We start from the raw sequence: 24972 nt of genomic DNA, 5'->3' as shown, positions 1-24972 counted from the left end.
CGTCGCATTGCTGAGAAAGATCGTTCACATGTTGCTGTGCCTACGGGCAATGACAGAGCCAAACGGAAAAGCTTTTCATAATTTGGATAATGTCCAGACACAAGTTCCATTCTGATGTTTTCAGTGGATCCGTTTGGGATTTGTGTTGACACCATTCTCATCTCAGTCAGTGTGAGTTGGGGGTTGATGTTGAGTACCTTTGCATACTGGCTGATCAGGCTCTCTGCACCCCCGTAATCACATTTGAACACAGCATCAACAATTTTAGCAATGGCCAGTGCCTGCGGGGAAAATCTGTCTTGACACTCGCCCAGAAGTGTGTCCAAAACAGGATAGAACAGCCGACTGGCCCATTTCTGTTTCATGGTTGTTGCTGTGCTTGCCTCGTATTCTCTCTGGCCTAGAGTGCTGGTGACGACGCTGTCTGCGAGAGCAGCTGGCTGTCTGACGGGGCGCTTGCGTGGTCGTCTCTCATAGAGCAAGCCCTTGTTTGCCACAATACAGTACCAGCTTAACAATATCGGCGGCATATTCCCTGTTGCACTTAACAGTTTCCATATGAGCGGTACTTATCTGTGCAGCAACGGAACCAGTGGTTTTGGATTGCAGAAAATAATTCCATTGCTCCATACACTGCCGATGGGAACAGCATTCTGTGTGTTTCTGTAATTTGAATGAAATGTTTTTCCAGTCGCAAACACCATTCACAAAAGCAGGATCGTTATTGGCACTGTTGCACTGGAAATGGCGGCAGGCGAAACAGAACACAGCATCTTCTTCTTTGCTGTACTCTAGAAACGTATACCTTTTAAAGAAGTTCGATGAAAAGGAACGTTTCTGTTTCCCAAAATATGTTTTAGGATATTCTGGCAGGACTGGCTGAGAGGGGCCAGTGTTTTTTTCTCCCAAATCAGTGTGGGGTGGATTACCTGAAGCCTCAGGTGATCGGGTCACGGTGTTATGCCCAGGGGCAGGGCTCGCTGTGGCTTCACGGATGCGATCTTCTAGAGCTTCTGAATTACTGTTATCTTCTTCTTGCTCCTTTGTCTTGAAAAAATTACGTATATCCATCTTGCATTTGTGCAGCCGTTGCTGTGTGCTGTGACCTGGAACCAACTGGCGACTGCATTCGAATTCAGATGTTTATACAAACGGATGCGTGCGATGTGATTGGTACAGACTGGATGCGGTCTGGAATGTCAACTGCCCATTGACACCTCCGTCGGGGCGACCCCCCCCCCCCCCCCACACACACACACACAGAGTTTCAAGTTTCAAGTTCAAGTTTAGACACAGGCTGCCTAATTCTGCAGTATGACCATATATTATTTATATATAAATGCTAAATATTTACATCAGACATGTACAGACAATGTACAAACAAACAATAATTCTACATATTAGGTACAGGCAATCATATGGTGTTAGAGTTCTGCAGGGATGTTGTTGACAAGTTATTTTTTAACCATGTTTTGAAGTGGGGGTGGGTGGGGGTGGGTGCCTGCAGGGCCGTCTGGAATGTTAAGTGTAGAGAGAGCTATAGTCTTCCTGGGGTCCACACAGAAAGACAACACAAAACACAAAACATAACAACATGAGATACATATGACAATCACAATTAACAATGATAATCTAAAAACAGTAAAACATTGTAGACATCATTAGAATCAGAATATTTTGCTCACATATTTAAGTAGTGCATTCTCAGGTGGTATTTGAAAGACACTTTACTATTCAATTTACTTTTGTTCATTGGGCAGTTATTCCAATGATTGATGGCACGATAAACAACAGTCCTCTTTAAAGCATTTGATTTTGGACGTGGTAACATAATCTGTCCATCATCGGCTGACCTAGTAAAATAAGAATGAACCTGACTGCATCTGACAATTTGTTTGTATAAGAAAACAGGTTGAGATGAAAAGACAGTGTTCCTGAAAAATTTAACTGTGTTGAAAACCAGCCTATTCTCCTTAGTGTGCCTTTGACTCAAAGGCTTTGAGGTGCTTTGGTATAGGTGCAAGCATATTCATAGTACCCTTGAATGAGTGCTCCTGCCTGCAGTCTTCAGACAGTGTATTCAGGCCGTCTGAAATGTTAAGTGTCACCACACCTATCCATTGACGGACCCCAGCCCCCCCACACACACACAGGTACACAGGGGATTTTTTTTTTTTTTTTTTTTTTTAATAAATAAAAAATAATGTGTCGACTGGTCTGGGAAGGCACAGCCTGCCCCAGCCTTATACACCCGCCGCCCATGCTAGTAGGAGTAGGTAAGGGATATGTACAGATATAGATATAGTATCTACATATATGTAAAAAGGATTATATGCTGGTATGTACATTGTACAGACAGATGTGGATATATATATATATATATATATGCACAGACTGGAATGTGTTCCGCGACACAGATAACATTAATGTCTACACGGAGACAGTGCTGGACTATGTTTGTACTTTGGTGGAAGAAACAATCCCCACTACCAAAATGAGAGTTTACCCAAATCAAAAACCCTGGGTAGACAAATCCGTCCGTGAAGCTCTGAGAGAGCGCACCAAAGCATACAACGACGGCCTAGTGGCAGGCAACATGAATGACCACAAGGTGGCGCGATACAACGTAAGGAGGACAGTGTCAGAGGCCAAACGGCGCTACAGGGATAAAATTGAACTCCAGTTTGAACAAGCTGACTCTAGAGCAGACCTGGGCATTGTACGATGATTCTGACCGGCCCGCGAAAGATTACATGATAATAAAAAAAAATAAAAAAAAAATAAAATAAATAAATTTTTTTTTTTTTTTTTTTTTTTTTTTTCATGTCAACGTTCACACGCACAATATATGCTTAGGAGACATGCTCAGAAGATGTTGGTTCTCTTTGGATCCACCTACATATGTGAACAGACATTCTCAGTCATGATGTTTACCAAGTCCAGGTACAGATCCTCTCTCACTGATGAACATCTGGCAGCTGTGCTTCGCATCTCCACCTCAGACATGCAACCTGACTTTGATGGACTTGTTAAAGCTCAACAGAGACTAGATTTCTCACACTGAATGAAAAAAAAAGAACTGAAGAACACTAAAATGTGGAAATATAACAAGTGAAATGGGACACTTGATCTTTTTTTTCTTTTTTTTGCACAGTTCTGAAAACATTAAATGTTTAATATAGGCATGTAAAGTAAAAAAGGCTACAAAACTGGTACACTTTTCTTTACACAGTTCAGTGCCATGTCTTGTTTATTTTTGCTATAAGATGATGTGATGTCTTTAGAAAGCTAAGAAAATCCTTGTTTCAATAGTATATGAAACTCAAAATGCCCCTTGTTATTAATGTTTCACATTTTGTTTATCATTTTGGAAATAAATTCTATTTGAATAAATTATATTTTTGAAAGCTAACCTCACTTTTTAATTGCCAAATAATAACATACACTCTTACCAGGGGTCAAAACAATGCCATTTACTGCTTTTTATATCGAAATTAAATGTATATTATGCATAATTGAGTTTGGAATTTTGGCCCGGCCCCCCAACATATTTTCAGTTGCTCATTCGGCCCCCTGGGGAAAATAATTGCCCACCCCTGCTCTAGAGCTATGTGGCAGGGGCTCAAAACGATGACAGACTACAAAGGCGCCTCCCTCAAACTGAACAGTGACATCTCCTTAGCAAATGACCTCAATACCTTCTATGCGAGGTTTGATGCTGGTAATAACAACACCAGCTCACAAGCCACGGCAATGGGGGGGGGGGGGGGGGTCGGCTGCTGATGGAGGCGCAGTGTTCAGGGTAACAGAGCATGAGGTGAGGCGGACCTTTAAAAAAGTGAATATCAGGAAGGCAGCAGGTCCGGACGGCATCCCCGGCCGCGTCCTAAAAGTCTGTGCCGACCAACTGGCCCCAGTATTCACTGACATATTTAACCTGTCCTTAGAACAGGCTGTCATCCCCACCTGCCTGAAGAAGTCCACTATTATCCCTGTACCCAAAAAATCCAAGCCTGCTTGCCTCAACGACTACCGCCCTGTAGCTCTCACCTCCATAGCCATGAAGTGCTTTGAGAAGCTAGTAAAGGGCTACATCTGCTCCTCCCTCCCCATCAACATGGACCCCCTGCAATTTGCATACCGCCCCAACAGGTCCACGGAGGACGCCATAGCCCATGTGCTGCACACAGCAGCATCACACCTGGACAAGAGGCAGGGGAACTATGTGAGAATGCTATTCATCGACTACAGCTCGGCATTCAATACCATAGTCCCCTCCATACTCATAGCCAAGCTCAGGGACCTGGGCTTGAACTATGACCTCTGCCAGTGGGTCTTGGACTTCCTGACTGGCAGACCCCAGGTGGTGAGAGCAGGCAACTGCACCTCCTCATCCATCACCCTCAACATAGGGGCCCCCCAGGGCTGTGTTCTGAGTCCCCTCCTCTACTCCCTGTACACACACGACTGTGTGGCTCAGCGGAGTAGCAATACAATCATCAAATTTGCTGACGACACAGTGGTGGTGGGCCTGATCTCTGCCAACGACGAGAGGGCCTACCTGGAAGAGGTCAAGGTCCTGGCGGGATGGTGCCAGGAAAACAGCCTCTCCCTGAACGTCAGCAAAACAAAGGAGATGATTGTGGACTTTAGGAGGTCGGGGGTCAAGGACTACAGCCCCCTCAGCATCGACGGGGCACCGGTTGAGAGAGTCAACAGCTTTAAGTACCTCGGAGCCTACATATCCGAGGACTTGACATGGACCACACACATTGACAGTGTTGTGAAGAAGGCACGACAACGCCTCTACTTCCTCAGGCGCCTAAGGAAGTTCCAAGTCAGTCAGAAGATCCTTAAGAACTTCTACTCATGTACAATAGAGAGCATCTTGACCGGCAACATCACCTCCTGGTTTGGGAATAGCACTGCACAAGACCGAAGCAGACTACAAAGAGTGACACGTTCAGCCGAACGCACAATTGGAGGGGGGCTCCCCACCCTCCAGAACATTTACAACAAGCGTTGCAAGGGCAAGGCTAAGAGAATCATTAAAGACTCCAGTCACCCGAACAACTGCCTCTTTGAACTGCTGCGGTCAGGCAAGCGATACCGGAGTCTCAAGGCGAGCACAGAAAGACTCAGAAGAAGCTTCTATCCCCAGGCCATCAGGCTGCTAAACGAACAATGAACACTACACAACAACAACCACCAAACGCACATAGCACACACATCCACACGCACACACTCACTTTAAACAAACACACTGTAGCACCCACTCCACACACTTTATAGCACACACCCACTTTAAACAAACACACTGTAGCAGCACCCACTCCCCACACTTTATATTTATTGATGAAGGATTGCACTACAACTCGTACACCTTACTGTAAATTGTACCTAAATTGTACCTCATCCCATTTCTGCTTTGCACTATATAGTACTGTACATTAGTACACTGCATAGTATTGTATATTATATGGTAACTCAGAACATTGTACATATGTCTATACCGAACACTGTGACCTCATTTTCTTCTTCTAAATTACATGCTATACTATGTTATTTGATACTATCTTGTCTAGCACAGTCTCTGGAGCGTAACAGTAAGAAGCATTTTGTATGAAAGTATTCTGTACTTCTGTATGACAACTATTAAAGAAACTTGAAACTTGAAACTTGAATATATATATATATATATATATATATATATATATATATATATATATATATATATATATATATATATATACGGTAATAATAAATATATATGTATGGTATAAACAGCATTATTGTATATGCTATCATACAGAGTTATATGCAGGTGTATTAAGTAGGTATATATAATAATTATATGCATGTATATTCAGACAAACATGGATATATATATGCAGGTAAATACAATATATATATATACATATATACAGTATATACAACACTATTGTACATGCTATCAGTTATAATTATTATGATTACTATGACTTCGCATTAGACTGATTACTATCATTCGCATTAGTGTCTACCTTATGTCTCTGATCCTGTCTTGTAGTTTATTGTGTAGTCCATGTTTACATGTAATTCGTCCATATTGTTTATGGACAACTTTGTGCAAGCCCTCTGGGCTTCGTTCCCTCCTAGCACTGTTTTTTTTTTTTTTTAAATAATGTGCTAAATAAATTAACTAAACTAAACTAAACTACAGTGTAGGGTAGTTGTAGACAGTGAAAGCAGTAGATACTGTATAGGTATAAATTGAGTATCGGCAACAGAGTTAAAAGTTTGTACAGTATGGGTAACAGAGCCTAGGGTATAGGCAATGCAGTCAGAGTTCATATCTGAAATGAAAAAAAAAAAAAAAAAAAAAACCACTAACCTTCTTACCGTCTTCTACTATCCTGCACTCTTCCTAGTACTAATATATCTGTACTCATGCACTCAACACTGCAGCACCCAAGTTTCAACACTGTTTGATGAACATTGTTACTTAGCTGAAAGAGTTGTACCCTTCCTGCTGACTTGTCGTACAGAACTTGTACTGTACTGTAAGTCACTTTGGATAAAAAGCATCAGCTAAATGACTAAATGTAAATGTAATGTAAATGTATATGGTATGGGGGGGAGCTGTCATCGTGGCACACAGTTCAGGGAGATGACAGCTGACGGAAAGTTTGTATTTCGTCTGAACTCATTATTAACCACTCCAACTGGGAGCAGCGTACCCTCTGTGCTCATTTAAACTAGTCCTCTATTGAGACTCTATTCCTCTACCCGGTTAATTTTTTTGTTTGAATGTTATCAGAACTCAAAATTAAATACAGCTGTCCAACTTACATATAATGGAAGTCCACAGTGGAGTTGGCAGTCTGCAAGGAATCCGAAGGCACGCTCCCTGACGAAGACTTGTTAAGTTGAAGGGCATCGGAGGATATCCAAGTACCGATAGAGGATTTTTAATTCACAATCAGAGTGCCTTGCATTCCTTGCAGACTGCCACCTTCACCATGGACTTCCATTATAAGTAAGCTGGACAGCCTCTGTATTTCATCTTATACCAATTGGCCCATCCATGACATTTTCCTCTACTTTAACATCCTATCTTCTTGACCCAGTGCAGCACTTCATATTTTTTCTTCATTATCGGAACACATTTGTGAGGATACAGCATTTTAATGGTTTAAACGTACAGTAACAATACAGATCTTCCATAGGGTTTTATTTCCACCTTGTGTGACAATAATGGGGGGCGACAGTGGCTCAGGAGGTAGAGCTGGTCGTCTGGTAATCACAAGGTTCGAAGTGTCCTTGAGCAAGACACTTAACCCCTAACTGCTCCCGACACCTTGCATGGTCGCCTCCCCCTTGAATGTGTGAGTGAATGGGTAAATGTGAGGCATAAGTTGTAAAGCGCTTCATAAATGCAGTCCATGAAAAGTGAAAGATGTACAACAATACAGTCTCACAGGTCTGAGGCTGCATATGGCAGTGATTACTGCAAACATGATAAACTGACAAATTATTTAAGACCGTTCAAATATTAGTGATGGGTTGAGGTTTGTATGGTGAATATACAGTAGGTCAGCTTTGACCACCATGATAACATGGACGGCCGTTCACGTTTAACAATGAAAAGGTCAACAATCAACAATCAACAAGACACAGCAGTCCCAGCGTTTGACAGCCCTCCTCCTGCGCACGAGAGAGAGCCTGAATGGGAGTTTATGATTGGGACCAATTTAGCCTGTAGCCTCCCCCAGCTACCTAGTAAAGGCATCCAGGGAGGGAAGATGTGTTTGTTTGTTCGTGCGTGTGTGTGTGTGTGTGTGTGTGTGTGTGTGTGTGTGTGTGCAGGCTATACTGTGGGTTAATGTTAATAATGAAACTAACCCAGGTTGCATCAGGGAGGGAAGATGTGTTCGTGTGTGTGTGTGTGCGTGCGTGTGTGTGTGTGTGTGTGTGTGTGTGTGTGTGTGTGTGTGTGTGTGTGTGTGTGTGTGTGTGTGTGTGTGTGTGTGTGTGTGTGTGTGTGTGTGTGTGTGTGTGTGTGTGTGTGTGTGTGTGTGTGTGTGTGTGTGTGTGTGTGTGTGTGTGTGTGTGTGTGTGTGTGTGTGTGTGTGGGTTTGTGTAATGTTAATAATGAAAACGAACCCAGGTTGCATCCATATCCATATATATACTTTTTTTTTTTAAATTCATCTTCTTCTCTGCTGTTCCTCTGTGTTTGGCTCCTGACTCTGCTTGGCACGTCTTGCTGCTCCCTCCTGGGGATGTCTGCTATCCGCTCCACTGCCAATTGACTTTCTTTCACCCTGTAATGTCCCTGTGTCTAAGTGCTTATTGTGCTTAATGTGCTTATTGTGCTTATTGTGCTTATTGTGCTTGCTGCTAGATTGCTTCCTTTGGGGTCCTGGCTGCTGGGACTGGAGAGACTGCAGCGTCATCTGACAACATGTGGATTTATTTGATGAGATAAAAAATATCTGTAAATATGCCTCAACTAAAAGTATCTTTAATGTTACAGTGTACTGTAGCTTGGACCAGGCATGTACATTACTCACAGTATTGTAGATCTGAGTCTAGTTCATGACTTATGTCCAATCCTTTCTGACCTTCTTTCTACTCTCTACTCTGACTTTTCAAAATTGACCTAAATATTTTTGACATTCTATTATCTCACATGCACAAAAATAAACCAGCCTATTCCTCCATTCTCACCTCCACTCTGTGTGACATGTTCTGTTTTCATACTAGACTGAATATTCACAGGCACATCTTCACAAATTCAAATTATTTTATTGCCTTTATTTATTGTAGCGTATCATATATATAACCAATAAGGCACCTTTGTTTACACTGTTTATTTTTCCTCATATTTTTATATCCAGATCTAATTTCATTGCCTATATTTATGTCTTTCTACTATTACCCTGCCCATACCTGTACTTCCCCTCCCCCATGCCCCCGAATTTCCCCAAGGGGATCAATAAAGGAATATCTTATCTCATCTGTATTCTTTTTCAGGAGGGGAAATGTCTCTACGTCGTGCTGCTGATGGCCATCTTCTGGTGCACGGAGGCGCTTCCCCTGGCCGTCACCGCCATGCTGCCGGTCTGCCTCTTCCCAACGATGGGAATCCTCCCGTCCAAGAAGGTCTGTCCCCAGTACTTCCTCGACACCAACTTCCTGTTCCTCAGCGGTCTGGTGATGGCGTCGGCCATCGAGGAGTGGGGTCTGCACCGTAGAATAGCCCTGAAGGTCCTCAAGATTGTGGGCGTAAAGCCTGCCTGGTGAGTGTTGTGTGACCACCAGCTCCTCCAGGTCATGAACCTTATAGGGTGTGACCAGGGCCGCCTGGGAGAAATGCGAGGCCCTGTGCGAGATTTAACGCGAGGCCCCCCCCCCCCCCCCCCCCCCAAAGGTAAAAAAAAAAAAAAAAAAAAAAATATATATATATATATATATATATATATATATTTTTTTTTTTATATATATACAGTCAACATATTCTTAAATAATAGCGCTGCCCGAGGCGGGGCATGATACAGTCAACATATAGCAAAATAGAGAGCGAGAGAGAGCTCCCGTTCTACAGTCAATATACAGTGTACAGAGAGAGAGAGAGAGAGAGAACATGTGTTTGTCATGTGTGTGTGTGTTAGAGAGAGACTAGAGCATGTATGACAGATTCAAAAGGACAAAGATCAAAAGAGAGAGAGAGAGAGAGAGAGAGACACATTGGAAAGAAATTGAAATGCTATTTGGCCCTAAACAGAGAGTACACAGTGGCAGAATACCTGAGCACTGTGACTGAAGATCCTTGAGCACAGCCTAGCCATCGAGAAAGGCCGCCATAGGCAGACTGTGTGTGTTAGAAAGAGAGAGAGAGAGAGAGAGAGAGAACATGTGTGTTTGTCATGTGTGTGTGTGTTAGAGACTAGAGCATGTATGACAGATTCAAAAGGACAAAGATCAACACTTAAATCCAACAAGAAGAGCAGGGTATACCAGAGAAACCAAAGCAAGGAGCCAATGGCCGACATCAGCTAAATAGGCTAGCCAGGTACTCTGTGACACCAGGCCACACACAGCTTTGGCCAATGGCCCAACGCTACACAAGCTACACAAGCTACACCATTCACACACAGCACATGTCGTATCTCCAAATGTTGTGAAGTAGCATATGTTTTGCCTGGAAAAAAACATCGTTATTAACAAAACATTCGGGAGGGGAAGGAAGTAAGAGTGGGGTAATGTCATGACATTTTCATTAATCTTAGTTACCTGCACGAGGGCGCAGGGCGAAAGGCAGGTCTCCACGTTGACGAAAGGCCTCAGCGCGCCTCCCTCCACCTTCGCTCCCCACCCCTCCCTCCTGGTATAGTACGGGGGGCCACGGCTCCGGCCGAGGAGACTGGGTGTGGCGTCTGGCTAACAGTTAGCTCAATCAGGCACGTGGCTCTATGTAGCTGCATACAGCCAGGTGCTCTCACCACCAGCACCACGCACACACCGTTAGCGTTAGCTACTAGTAGTATTAGCTAGACCTAGTCGACCAGTTTGGCTCCAGAAAGAGAAAGACAGATCCACGGCGGGTATATAATAATATGTTGACTCACGGTCACTCACAATAACGCAGTATCAACGTGGAATGAGACTTTCTTGGCCCCACGGTGTAATTTCTTCTTCTTCTTCTTCGAGTACTTTCCGGCAGACTGGACACCTTTCGGCGTATTGCTTCTTTTGAAAAGACATCCACTCGCCTCGCCTCGCTCCTCTGGATAGTTTAGCTAACGTTAGTTAGCCGTTAGCTAAGCTAGCTACTAGCCGGCGACAGCATCATGGCTATCCCGACTGAACCACACGGGATAGCACTCAATATTATAACGTAGCTAAAGCTAACTAGCTGTCCCTGTCTTTAGCCGGGATGGCTAGCCTGACTGAACTGTCTAACATGCAACAACTTTCATCTTCAGTCCATCTGCCGAACGATGTCCTCTTCACCTTGGCTCGGATAAACTGCTGCACGCGCGCCGCGCGGAATAGTCAGACGCTTTAGAATAGTGTAACCCCTCCCCTCATTGAAACCAATGCCTGCTGCAGAGCACCAGAGCTCCAATAGTGACCCAGGTGCAGACCCAGGAACAAGTCATTCTACAAACGTGTCTAATGTGAAATATATAAGCATATAAGCAAAACTAGATTTTAGGTCTGTGATGAAAAAGGGCCTCGCGGGAAGGGGGGCCTCGCAAAAAAATAAAAAAAAAAATAAAAAAAAAATAATAAAAAATAATAAAAAAAAATTTTTTTTTTTTTTTTTTTTTTTTTTTTTTGCGAGGCCCCCCTTCCCGCGAGGCCCTGTGCGACCGCACTGCTCGCACACCCCCTGAGGCGGCCCTGGGTGTGACGTCTGTTATCAGTGTGTGCGGTGGAAAGTGTGCGATGTGTCGAAAGCCATGCGTGTGAGAAGTTTATGTTGTAAAGAACAAAACAAAAGAAACAATGGGTCTCTGTCTGTCCAGAGAGAGAGAGAGAGAGAGACCTTTAATAATAATAATAATAATGACTTGGATTTATATAGCGCTCTTCATGAGACCCAGAACGCTTCACAGAGTCCATTATTCGTTCATACACAGTCATACCGGTGGTGGTAAGCTACAATTGCAGCCAGAGCTGCCCTGAGGCAGACTCACGGAAGCGTGGCGAATAATCATCGCCTACGGCCCCTCCGACCACCACCAACATTCATTCACATGCATACACATTCATACGAGGCAAGTAGGTTAAGTGTCTTGCCCAAGGACACAACGGCAGTGGGATGGACATGGGCTTGAGCGGGATTCGAACCACCAACCCTTCGATCATTGGACAACCCGCTCTACCCCTGAGCCACGCCGCCCCACTACCCCTTTATGCCCTTCCTCACAGGTAAAGACCAATCAAGGGCAGGCGAAGCCCCACAGCAACCAGGAAACCCAGGAAGCAAATGGGCAGACAGAGCACCTACAATGGTAAACAAACAGAATAATATAGCTTAAAGAGATCTCTGCTCAACACGGAAGGTGCTACTTTGGTAGAGGTAAACATCATAGCAGAATTCATCTACAAGAAGGGAATCAAACCTACTGGACATAGCACGGGACTGGGAAATGCAGGTTGACCTAGAGACCAGAAGCTCACCTTCCCACCAGTCATCACAACCGATCTCAGGCCAGACATGATCTTGTGGTCAACCTCACAGAAGTCCCTGTACATCCTGGAACTAACTGTACCATGGGAGGCTGAAGTCGTATGAAGTGTATGAACGTGGAGGGGGGTGCACCTGGGAAGCCATTGTTACTCTGTCACTCTGTAGTACTTTTTTATATTATATTGTATTAGTATTTATATTTTATAGTGTATCTATAGTGTATATAGATACTGGACTGTATAGGACTGTGAAGCTATGTATCCCCCACCCTGTATCCCCCCCCCCCCATACTGCTTTGACACCCGGAATTTCCCCAAGGGGATTAATAAAGGATCATCTTATCTTATCATCTTAAAGCAACTTCCCTACAAAAACAACAGAGACCCAGGGTGGAATTCTTTGGGCCGTTTTGGAAGGACGTTTGCAGGTTGAGCGTTTCTTTTTAAAATTGTCTCACATAATTATTTCCACGACTGCTCAGTATTTCAAAACACAAATCATCACGAAACGTCTCTTCAGCCATTCCACCAGTTTAACTCTTTCACTACCACTCTACCAAATGGTTAACCCTTTCACTGTGACAATACAGAAGGTTAACCCTTTCACTTCCACACGACAAATGGTTAACCCTTTCACTACCACACTACAGAAGGTTAACCCTTTAGGCGGTTGGGTGGCGTAGCGGAGATTGCGCTCGTCACCAATGCAAGAGACTCTGGTATCGAATCCCAGTCTCAGCATTGCCTTCGACTTGGGCCGGCCGTCGTACTGGCTCATTTGGCAGAGTCAGCGGGTGGAAGTCAATGGGTGGGGATTGGACGTTGTAGACAGCGACTCCTACAGGTCGGTTGGGTGACGCCTGCACAGCAGAGACAGGAAGTATCGGGGGCAGCGTGAGCCTCCCACGCGTTACTCCTCGCCACTGAGAGTCCGCGCTGTCTGGTGAAAAGATGCGACAGGCTGCCTCCTCGTGTACCGGAGGGGACACGTGATGTACCGGCCAGTGGGGGGCAGTGCAGTCTAGCAACGTTCAAGACAGGGGAGGGGAGAATTGGCAATACGAAATTGGGATGGGAGAAAAATTGAAAATGAGGAGAATAAGTGGATACAAAAAATAAGAAGGTTAACCCTTTACTATCACACTACAGAACTGTCTGTAGTGTGATAGTAAAGGGTTAACCTTCTGTAGTGTGGTAGTGAAAGGGTTAAATGTTAACTTAACAAATAAAACAAAACGTGCTCATCATGTACATGTACTACAACATTCTGTTCCCAGGCTTATCATGGGGATGATGATGACGTCGGCCTTCCTGTCCATGTGGCTCAGCAACACTGCCACAACGGCCATGATGCTTCCCATTGCTAACGCCATCTTGGAGAGCCTGTTCGGGGACCTACAGACCCTGAAAGACAACTGCAAGCTCAAGGAGGAGCCCGAGAATGAGTTTCTAAGCGGTATGTATGTCTTTTTCTCTCTCTTCATTATTAACTTGCTGATTATCTAAACAGAGTGTTCAAGGGAAAATTCTATGAACTGTATTATGCCGACACGTTTTGGAGGTAAAACCCCAGTGTTTGCTGTAACAAGACCGAGGAGGTCAAAGACAACACATTTTGGCAGGATCACTTGTTAATGTATATTAACAAGTCGAAACTAGCTGTTCAGAATTTCTTCAATTGATGACGTCACAATGGGGACACAAGCAGTGAATCGTTTAGCTGTGCTATTTGGAGCCAGGAACACTGCTTACCTAAATGTATTAACTTTTTATTTATTATTTTTGGGTGTGGGGTAACCTGGCAGGGGAAATAATGAATTAGTAATTTGGTGTGTTGCTACACCCACCAAAATAGGCCGTGAGCCAGTAGGGTTGGTCGTTACCATCTTGGGGGACTAACTTTCATAGTGATTTTTGGGAAGGTATACACCCCTGCTGGCTGCTGCTAGAAGATATGTGATAGCAATGCAGCAGTTGCCTCCAAATGTGTGCTATCACAGCTTTTATAACACTACCAAGCATATCTTTCAGGCCTCCTGTCCGAAATTACATGCCCCAAATTAATCATGATAGCTCCTGAACCATAAGGCCTATAAGCATGTTTCTGATCTCCTTTGATAGGTAACAAGCTAGGACATATGAATCCAGTAAATGGAGATACAATGAAGGAAAACATCATATTTTTACCCTCGCCTGGTACATAATCTTAATTTAAAAGGCAATATGACCATTATAACCAATAACCCATGGATAATAATGCAACTGAATGTGTTCTCCTACTCCTTGACTACAAATCTAACTCTGGATGTGATGAAAATACACTAAAAATACAACATTTATGATACCGTTTAAAAAGGTATACTCAGATGATGTAAATGTTTTGGCCATGGTTACCGTTTACATGTTGACTGTTTGCTGGTAATTTGACTCCAAAACACAATTTCTTTCAATACTGCCATGTTACAAAAACATAAATCTCCCCAAAACATTGAAATAGTCATAAAAAACAATGAATATTGATCAATATGCATATTCAACATTCATATAGGGCATATATAGTGTGTCATGCCATGTGACCTATCAATGTTTTCAGCCCAGTTAGACCTATACAATGATATAATGCTTATTGGTTTTCAGAAAAATATTTGTTTATTTTGGAAAGTACAGACAGTTCTCAGTCTCTATCCGTGGCGCTGTTGGTGGCGCTCTACAATTGGTTTACTGTTAATAACCTAGTAATCATAATAATTTTCCAAGTCTTCCATCTCTTCCACATCTTCATCAGAACTTTCCACACTATCTGAGATGGATGCCTGGTTCTCACAGTCTGCCAGTCTACACATGTCAGTGCACCTGAGGCCATTTGCAACACATACATCTTGGGAGTGAACATTTCTTTGGACAGTTACAGGCCAGTAGATCCAGGACGGCATCGGGTGCTGGCTGGCCTTCCATCCAGTCCACCACCAACTGTTCAGCTTCCTCTTCTCTCTCCATCTTCCAGCCTCTGCCAACAGGGCTTGGCACTTGTGGGTCCTTCTCCAAACATCTTCTCCATATACCAGCCTGGTAGTTGGCTCTCTGTGCATGTTTTGTTAAGCAGTCCTTGCATGGTGGGAGTTGATGACTTTCAAGTTCACCTTTTTTGGCACAGAAAAAGGTGATATCTGAGCTCATTGACGTTGGTGGTTGATGCTTTTGAGGCATACAGGAGACATGTAAATGCCTCTAGTTTGTCCATCAGCTCTGGGGAGAGATCCCATTCCTGACCCAACTCTGAGAATGAGTCCTGATTTTGCCTGTTGCTGGTCAGAATTCTTAGGGCACTTGTCTTCCCTTTGCCTGCAAAAGCACTTACAGTGTCACATCCTGTATATGCATGCAACCCGATGAGAGCCCTACACACCTCTACGCCAACAGTGGCAGCAACCTTCCTGATGTCCACAAGCCTTGCACAGGATTTACTGCCACACATCTGGAACAATGGGGCCTCAATCTTGTCACAGAATGCTAAAGACATGATAAAGACATCTGTGTCATCTGAGCAGATAACTACAGATGGGTATCCCTCTCTTGTGGCATGGGCAGCATGGAGAAGTAGGCGGCCATCTGATTCTTCTTGTTGGCATTGAAGAGCTGACACCTCCTCACTGTCCTGAGATGTGATTCTGTAACATTTGTCATTCACAGTTGCATACAGAATCTTGTCTTGTAGCTTTGCTCTGTACTCTGCCTTCCTCCATTCATCGACTATAAAGCTAATGAGATTAGTTTTGTTACTGACTTTGGTCAGGAAGCTCCTCCACTGCCTCACCATCTGTGTGCCTGTGATACCTTGCAACTCATGACCAGTATCTTCACCCCGTAGAGATATTTCACTGTTCTTGATAGAGTTCTCCTTGTATGTGTCAAACACAACATCTATTCTGCTACTCTGACTGCCTTCCCTCAGAGCCATACCCAGAACTGTTGTGGCAACATCTCTGAAAGTAACTTGATCACCTTTCACTCTTTGGACCAAGTTCATTCCATCAACCACTGTAGCAGAGTTCCCTGGGAGTTGCTCTGCTACTGCTACATTTTTCTGCAAGGTCATGGCCAAAGTCGCTTTATTGGTCTTTCTCAGCAATCCGTCTGGTGTGGACAGGGCCCAGGGCAATGGCCCAAGGGGATGAGAAAGGATATCCTCCATAGACTGCGCCCTTGTGCCATCACTATGATGCGTCCAAACAAAGACCTGTCTGCTTTTAAGATGATTGCCCTCCCACTTGATTTAACTTCTCTCTTCTTAGACATATCACTGAATGTTTTCAGCCTGTTCATTTTCATTGGGTCATGGAATTTCTTTGCTGGTGGGTCTTTCTCCAGTCTCTCCTTGAAGATTGCATAGCATTGCTCACCAATCTCATATGCATTCATCAGGTCGGAGGCAATCTCCTTGGGGGCTGTCTTTGCTGTAGAGATGCTAATGAGGTCCCGCTTCTCTGCAAATGGGTTGACCCATTCCTGTATGAGGCTAACCACTGCTGAAACGGCTTCCTCATCTTTCTGGATTCTTGGCCGCTGTAGCTCCGCATGACAAACCTCTGATTTGTTACCTTGCACCATCTCCCTTAACTGTCCCAGGAATTCACTGCGGTGCTCAGCTGTTATGTAGTGGCGCTTGACAGCTCCGGCATTCAGGCTGAACCGTGTTGTGCCTCCAGGAGTCTGTGTGTCTTTGTTAACTGTGACTTCAGTAGCCTGGTCCACAGGGATCCATCCAAAGGGGTTGTTACTTGACAGCTGCACTGAGAATTGGCCTGTCTTGAAGGCCTCATACACAGAAGGATGCTTCTCTGGGAGGTTTGTCATCTGAGCAAAGTAAGGGGACAGGTACCTGGCATAATTGATCTTATCATAGGCAAAGCAACATGGGATCATGCTTCTTATAGCATGGAGGTGCAACTCCCAGTCCCCCTCCCGAGAGGCACGCAGAAGACCAAGTATTACGTCCTCTACCATGTCAATGTATGACATCCAGAATGCAGAAAGCTCTCCATTGTTGTGACGGAGGTGTTCCAGAAAGTCTGTCCACAGGGTTATCAGCTCAGCTAATAGAGGACTTTGCAGCAGATTGTTCGCCGTCTGTTGGTTCAAGTCACTGGCCATGTCTTTCACATTGTCCAAGAGTGATTTGATCATCCCACTCTTCTCTGGAATGCTGTCCTCAACCCACGGTGTGAACTCTGCCCATGCGAGTCTCATCAGTGCTTCATAGATGTACTTGTGGACCCTGACAGGTTATAGTGTTTACCATCAAGGACTCCATTGACCGAACCCTCTGCGACAATTCCAGCCTCTATGCATATGTCTTTTAGACCAGCATCCCGAAATCGCTTTCCTAGGATGGCTAAGGCATTACATATGGTATGGAATGTCCCCATTCTGAGAAGAATGTTGGAGAAGCACTCTTTGTGCTTCCAGGCTATTTCAGTGGCTTTCGCCTAGAGTGCTTGATCCATGACTACCACAATTGTTTCTAGATGCAGTTCCTTCCTGATTATCTCTGATTGATTCAGGATTTCAAACATTGTGGTCAACTGTGTGGCTGGTGAATTGATGGTTGGCAGATACCCAACTATATCTTGTGAGATTGGTTATTGGTCCCTGGTGCTGGTATTAAAACCAGACCAGCTTGGGATTGTCTGATTCTCTGTATCTGTTTTCCTTGCAAGTGCCCACACCAGGTGCTTCTTGCAGGCAAGAAGAGCAGCTTCCTTGGTTTCTTGGACACAGTGTTCCCTGGTTGGGAGAGGCTGTGGGCTCACACTTGCACCTGCTACATATACTCCCAGTTCTTGGTCCTCAATGGTGACCGATCTCTGCTTCAGTTTCTCAATGTGTGGAAGCTCAGCTCTTGGCGGTTGTGGTCCGTAGACATTGGCCTGTACAACTATGCCATTGACTCTATGTGATGTGCCCTTTCCAGTGAGAGTTTCCTCAAGTCTATCGATATTGTCCCATGCAAGATTGGTAAAGACATGAGGCTTGATGGATGCTGGAAGTACAACTCTCTGGTTTGAGGCTGTTGCTAGCTTTTGGAGACACAGAGCAGTGTCATTCTCTTCAAGTTGGGAGTAAGAGACTCCATGCCCAAGCCTGTACAGTGTTTGGATGAGCTCAGTGTTACCCGTCAATGTTTTTACTGCATAAGGAAGTAGAAGGTGCTTTGGTGGTTTGTGTTGACCACATGTCACAGCATATATTATGTCCTGACTAAATAAAATGACTGAACCAGAGCATTGACTCTCTGTGTTTGAGTTTTGGTGTCAGGATTTCCAGTGAGCAGTCCAACAAGAAGCCGTTCTAGTTGTTCTGGTATGGACATATGAGCATATCTATCTTTCACCTCAGATGGTAATAAAAAATAAAAAAAAATAAAAAAAATAAAAGAAAAGTCAACCAACGAACTTGATTCTTGTACCGGATCTCCTCTCTGGTAAACAAGAATACCCTGAAGACTCTAGCAGGAGCACTCATTCAAGGGTACTACGACTATGCTTGCACCTCATGGTACCAAAGCACCTCAAAGGCACTAAAAAACTAATTACAAACATCTCAAAACAAGCTAGTCAGACTACTGCTTGACCTGACTCCTAGAACCCACCTCACCCCTGCCCACTTTGACAACCTAGGATGGAGTACAGCAACTTGCAATGGGCCCTTCTAAGGTTTCTCTCCTCCACACTGCCTGTGGAGCATTTTTCCCTATTGTTAGGTTTTAGTGAGTTTTTCCTTACCTTCGTGTGGGGTATGTCTGGGAGTGCTTGCATTCTTTCATTTATTTGCATTTATTTTAAATTTGTTGGACCTTATGGTGTTCTTGTTCTGTTCTTGACTTATTGTTATGTTTTCTTCTTGACTTGTTTAAAGAAGACTTGTACGGCCCATGGGGACATTAACGTGTGTTGTCGGGCCTTATAAATAAATTTGATTTGATTTTATTTAGTCTACAAGATACACTACGTGACCAAGGTACCCATGTACATGTCAAAATACTTCCCAAAGGTCAGTGAATACCACGATCACAACACCAGAGGGAGCTCCACAAATCATGTTAAACCCAGATTCGGCTCAAACAAGGGACTAAACACGTTTCGCAATTATGCCACATCAATGTGGAACGCCCTACCCAAAGCTGTAAAGGAATGTGAATCACTACCCACTTTCAAAAACACTCAAAAAACACCTACGGGAGACTGCAATTTGAAACTGGCCCCTACAAATGTCCTAACCTAGTTGTACAGTAAATGACCAAGTATGGCTTTGTCAGTATTCCAATGTACAGTGTACAATGTGTGTCCCCCCCCTACCCGACCCCCCCCCCCCCCCACCTCCAATGTACAGCCCCCACCCACCCAACCCCACCCCACCCACCCAACCTCCTCCAATGTACAGTTTCTACGTCAAATGTATATACACTCTTTTTCTGGACACTTTTGTATCACAAACAGTACTGTATTTGCAAATCTGATATGTCATAAATGTATAGATGTAGCAGTACTGTCTGTATGTCGTGTGTGTCATATATGTTATGATGAATTGAAAATGGGGGACCCTGATGTAAACAAGACGAAAGTCTTTCTCTGGTCTGCATCCCCTTAACAATTGTATGTATTGAGCTGTACTGTACTGTACCCATTCTGCAATCTGTTAATAAACTTTTCAATCAATTCAATCAATGGGTGGAAGGGCCAGGGAGTCACAGTCATCTCCTGTCTAATGATTGATCTGATATATGATGAAGTTTGATCTATGATCTTGTTGAGATTGGTTGAATTGGCCCTCCAAACTTTGAGCTCCCTCTGTAGAGTTTGATTTTCCAAGACAATGTCCCTTAAGGATACACTTTTAGGAACCATCAACAATTTTCCTTTGTCATCTGGAAATATATCTACTGAATTGCCCAGCTCAGATTCAAGTTTCCTACGAATGTGATTCCTTGTAGAATCTTGCCTGAGTGTAACTCCACCAGATAGCATGAAATATTCAAGTTTCGTGACCAAAGAAGTGACTTGTACAATCATCTTGTTGGGTATGATATCAGTTCTGATATAATTGAAAAGGTCTTTATAGGCTTCCCTTTCAATCCTTTTATACAGTTCATCACCATCTGTTTCTTCATCATTCTCTTTGTACTCAGGTGCCCTTTTCTTCATTCTGGTGTAATCCTTATAGCATGAACGATGATAGTGCGCCTCTGCAGCTACTATGTCTCTGCTTGTTACTGCTAGAATCTTTTCATCTCCCTTTTGGGTTGCACATTCTCGTAGTGTTTGGTCAGCTCTGAGTTGTACAGCTTGTGTAAGCTTTTCACGCACCTGGGAGCCCTTTAGAACCTTCTTAATCTTATCACAAAAAATGCAGATTTTATCATACACTCTTGCTTCTGATGAAGATCTCCTCCTTGGCCTTTTTGATGTCTCACCAGCTTCATCAGTAATGCTTTCTTTGACTTTACTTTTCAGAGTCTCTAAGTCTCTCTTCATGGTGAATAGGCTTCGGCATTTTCCGTGATAGTAGATTTTTGGGACTTCTTTTTCTCCAAGTTCTTGCGCAACATCTAAAATAGGGGCATACTTTCTCACTTTGGCTGCTTCAAGTAATGTTTCCCAGGATGCATAGTCTTGAGGACTAACTAAATGGTCATCATCTTCTTTTGATGTGTCCTGGTGTATGATACACTGTTTCTTAATAGAATCTCTGTGTGTATGGCTCTCCAGTCTGATGCAAATTGATTCAGCTACTCCAGATCTAAATCTACTCTACTCGTCTCTCTCACCACAGTACCTGAAACAAAAAAAAACAAAAAATAATAATCACTAACATTGCTGATGAAAAAATCACCTGTGTGTTTACTTTCAAGTTGAATAACCTCTTAACCTGCACAGTAACAGCTTAACCTCTTAACCTGCACAGTAACATGTTTAAAACATGATTCATTGATTAAAATGTTCCTTACGCTTTCTCCTAGGATCACGATCGTCCATGCTTGCTGAAAGAAGGGTGTGGCTCTAATGCAGTCCACTTTAGATGATGTTAGAACAGTGGTTGGCTTATAGACATCCAATCAAATGTTTGTTCATATGGGTGGGTGGAGTCAGATGACAATAATTATAGATCTAGACAGCCTTGAAAAGTCATCAAATGGATCAAATGGGATATCTTTATAAATTGTATCATAAATGTTGTATTTTTTGTGTATTTTCATCACATCCAGAGTTAGATTTGTAGTCAAGGAGTAGGAGAACACATACAGTTGCATTATTATCCATGGGATATTGGTTATAATGGTCATGTTGCCTTTTAAATTAAGATTATGTACCAGGCGAGGGTAAAAATATGATGTTTTCCTTCATTGTATCTCCATTTACTCTGGAATGGTAATAGATGTGGGTTTACTTACACTGGATTCATATGTACTAGCTTGTTACCCATCAAAGGAGACCAGAAACATGCATATAGGCCTTATGGTTCAGGAGCTATCATGATTCATTTGGGGCATGTAATTTCGGACAGGAGGCCTGAAAAATATGCTTGGTAGTGTTATAAAACATGTGATAGCACACATTTGGAGGCAACTGCTGCATTGCTATCACATATTTTCTAGAAGCAGGGGTGTATACCTTCCCAAAAATCACTATGAAAGTTAGTCCCCCAAGATGGTAGCCGTGGCCCAAATTTGGGGCCCTGGCTCACGGCCTAAAAATGGCGTGTTCGACCCAAGGGAAGAAGGAGGTGCTGGAAGAAAACCAAACAATTAACATACAAGTGCCTACACCATTGGAAAGCTGGGACCTTAAGGAATAATTTCGAGATGCAGCTCAACGCTGTATGTCAATGTTTAGATTTGTTCCTGTATAGAGGCTTTCATATCTATGTATCATACCTTGTTGCAGCAATATTTGGGTTGATATCATCATTCGATATAAAAATGTTGTGCAACATTTAACCATAATATTTTATATTATTATTATTATTATTATTATTATTATTATTATTATTATTATTATTATTATTATTATTATTATTATTATTATTATTATTATTATTATTATTATTATTATTATTATTATTATTATTATTATTATTATTATTTAATATATATATATATATATATATATATATTATTTGGTCATAAATCCCTCCAAAATATCCCATTAAGACACCATGACCTTCATTCTGTTATTTGGTATCAAAAACCTTTGACATCTGGAGCTTTGTATTTATCTGTGATTGGATGGCAAACACTACTTTCTGAAAATGGCTCAGAAACCCCCCTTATTCTCAATATATCTAGGGCCATCCATATATCCCCTGAATGGCCCAGGTGTCTCGTTTATGGTTGTAAAGTTTCATGAGACTGATTATCCTAGAGGTCACAATAGGTCATTGTAAGGGGTAAAAGAGGTAAACATTTAAATGGCTACTATGGGGACTAACATCATCACACATTAATACAGTTGGGCTCATTGGATCTACAGTGCAAGAGTCTCAGCTTTCAAGTCGTAACCAATCTATGCAATTCCACAAGTGTTTGGAGACCCCAATATGCAAAAATAGGCAAATACACCATTTTAGAAATAGGAGAAAATAACACATTTTGTACTAAAACTGCATGGTTTTGCCCTAAATTTGCTAGTATAACAAGCCTGATAGCAGTGGATTCCTTTGGTTGTCTAGTTTCCTGTGACACCCTGGCGCCAGCTTAACATATGAGCACACTAGAGCTCTGGGAAGTCGGCCAATCAACTGGCAGGTCAGTCGGGTTTCTGGAGCAAAAAAAAGGGAAACAAACACTAGAAAAATACAAATGACCTCGGTGCCCTCAACGGTAGCTCCATTCAATTCAATTCCAAATCAATAAAGGAATATCTTATCTTATCTTATCTTATCTTATCTTATCTTATCTTAGCTACGGTTGACAACTATGTCCTCTTCAGCACCAAAGATGGACATTATGCTGCATGAATGGTTAATATGTAATCCAGGATGTGTACTTTGTACAATATCCTGTTCCATCACATTGACTTCAGGGATAGTTAGTCAATATTGAAATGGTAATTGATTGATAAAGCTAGACTCCTTTTATATATTAAATCTCAAAGGTCTTCCAACGCCCCTCTAAAAACCTAAAACTCATACTGGGATTCAAGTTCATTATAAAAATAATTTTTTTTTTATGTGAGACAAATTCTTGAATTGTTTTTTGTTTTTTTTCAGGTCAAACCAACCTGCATTCACTGCCCTCTGAAAAACAGATGCTAACAATTGACGGGTAAGACAAACATAATATTATGCACATTAGCTACACTGATGGTCTTTCCCCCTGACTTTGAATCCAGCCATTGATTGATTGATTGATTGATTGAAAAGTTTATTAACAGATTGCAGAATGGGTACAGTACAGTACAGCTCAATACATACAATTGTTAAGAGGATGCAGACCTGAGAAAGACTTTCGTCTTGTTTCCATCAGGGTCCCCCATTTTCAATTCATCATATGCCATACGCTATGCTTCCTTGAAAACATCTCACTTGTGTCCTCTCTAAATTGGCTGGTGCGGCTAAACCCTCAACCTGTCTGTTTGACCCTCTTCCAGCAACTCTCATCAAAAAACTCTTCCCAACTTTAGGCCCTGCCCTACTCAATATCTTCAACACCTCGTCTACTGGCATGGTGCCCTTGGCCTTTAAATCAGCCGTCATTAAACACTACTTAAAAAATCGAACCTCGACCCTCTAAAAACTACAGACCTATCTCCAATCTTCCATTCCTATCCAAAATATTAGAACGGATTGTCGCAACGCAACTTACTGACCACCTATCAAATAACAATCTTAATGAATCTTTTCAATCTGGCTTTAGAGCCTTACACTCCACCGAAACAGCGCTTACCAAAGTCACAAATGAATTACTGCTCTCTCTCGATTCAAACCTACTGTAACTTCTGTGCTCTTATTGCTTGATCTCAGTGCAGCCTTTGACACTGTCGATCATTCCATTCTTCTGATTCGGCTCGAGAATCATGTTGGCATTCAGGGTCATGCACTCGCTTGGTTTAAATCTTATTTAACTGATAGAACACACTGCGTGGTCTATAATGATTTACATCTGAGACCCTCCCAGTGCAATGCGGTGTCCCACAAGGCTCTGTTCTGGGCCCTTTGCTATTTTCATATCTAATACGCAAATTTGTGTTAATGCAGATACAACTGATCCCCCCCAAAACCACAAAGGCCTGTTTGAGGACATCTCCCTCAACTTTGATACTCAAGTCAAGTCAAGTCAAGACAAGAGTTTTAATTGTCACGGCATACAGGTATACAATGAAATGCGGGTGGTCTTGCCCGCAACGATGTGCAATACAGTGGTACAACATATAATAGAATCAAAAAATGAAAAAACAACATTGTGCAGTAAACAGGTAACAGGTAACATGGAGTGACATCTCGGTATCTGTACATAGTTATTTACAGAGCATATGGGACATGCTAGTTAGCTTTGGTAGTGCAATACACTGTTCCTGTTATTCTAATTTAAAGTGTCCTTTCCTTTGGCTATAAGTGTGCGTGTGTGCGACATGAGTGTGTGCCCGCTCATGTTAAAGTGTTAAGTGGCTGCTCGTGTGTGAGCGTGCACAGCGTGCGTGTCGTGTGTGTGTTCATGTGTGCTTGTGTGTGGATAGTTCAATGTTCTGAGCACTCAGTGTTCATTGTTCATGGCTCTGATGGCCTGGGGGAAGA

General features: G+C 42.9%; 1 protein-coding gene across 1 annotated transcript in view; it reads left to right on the top strand.

Annotated features, from left to right (window-relative positions):
- The window catches only part of slc13a3 (solute carrier family 13 member 3), a gene marked incomplete at both ends in the record, with an annotated part of 62814 nt that overhangs the window by 5656 nt on the left and 32186 nt on the right, over positions 1 to 24972 (top strand). Inside the window, 3 exons of the mRNA XM_084333560.1 lie at positions 9019 to 9284; positions 13461 to 13639; positions 23449 to 23503. Coding sequence (XP_084189686.1) covers positions 9019 to 9284; positions 13461 to 13639; positions 23449 to 23503 — 500 coding nt within the window. The remainder of the gene's footprint in view (positions 1 to 9018; positions 9285 to 13460; positions 13640 to 23448; positions 23504 to 24972) is intronic.

Source organism: Notolepis coatsorum, assembly GCF_963971535.1.
Source record: "Notolepis coatsorum genome assembly, chromosome: 17".
Lineage (NCBI taxonomy): Eukaryota > Metazoa > Chordata > Actinopteri > Aulopiformes > Paralepididae > Notolepis > Notolepis coatsorum.
The sequence above is the reverse complement of the archived record's forward strand: the minus strand, read 5'-3'. Positions and strand labels throughout refer to the sequence as shown.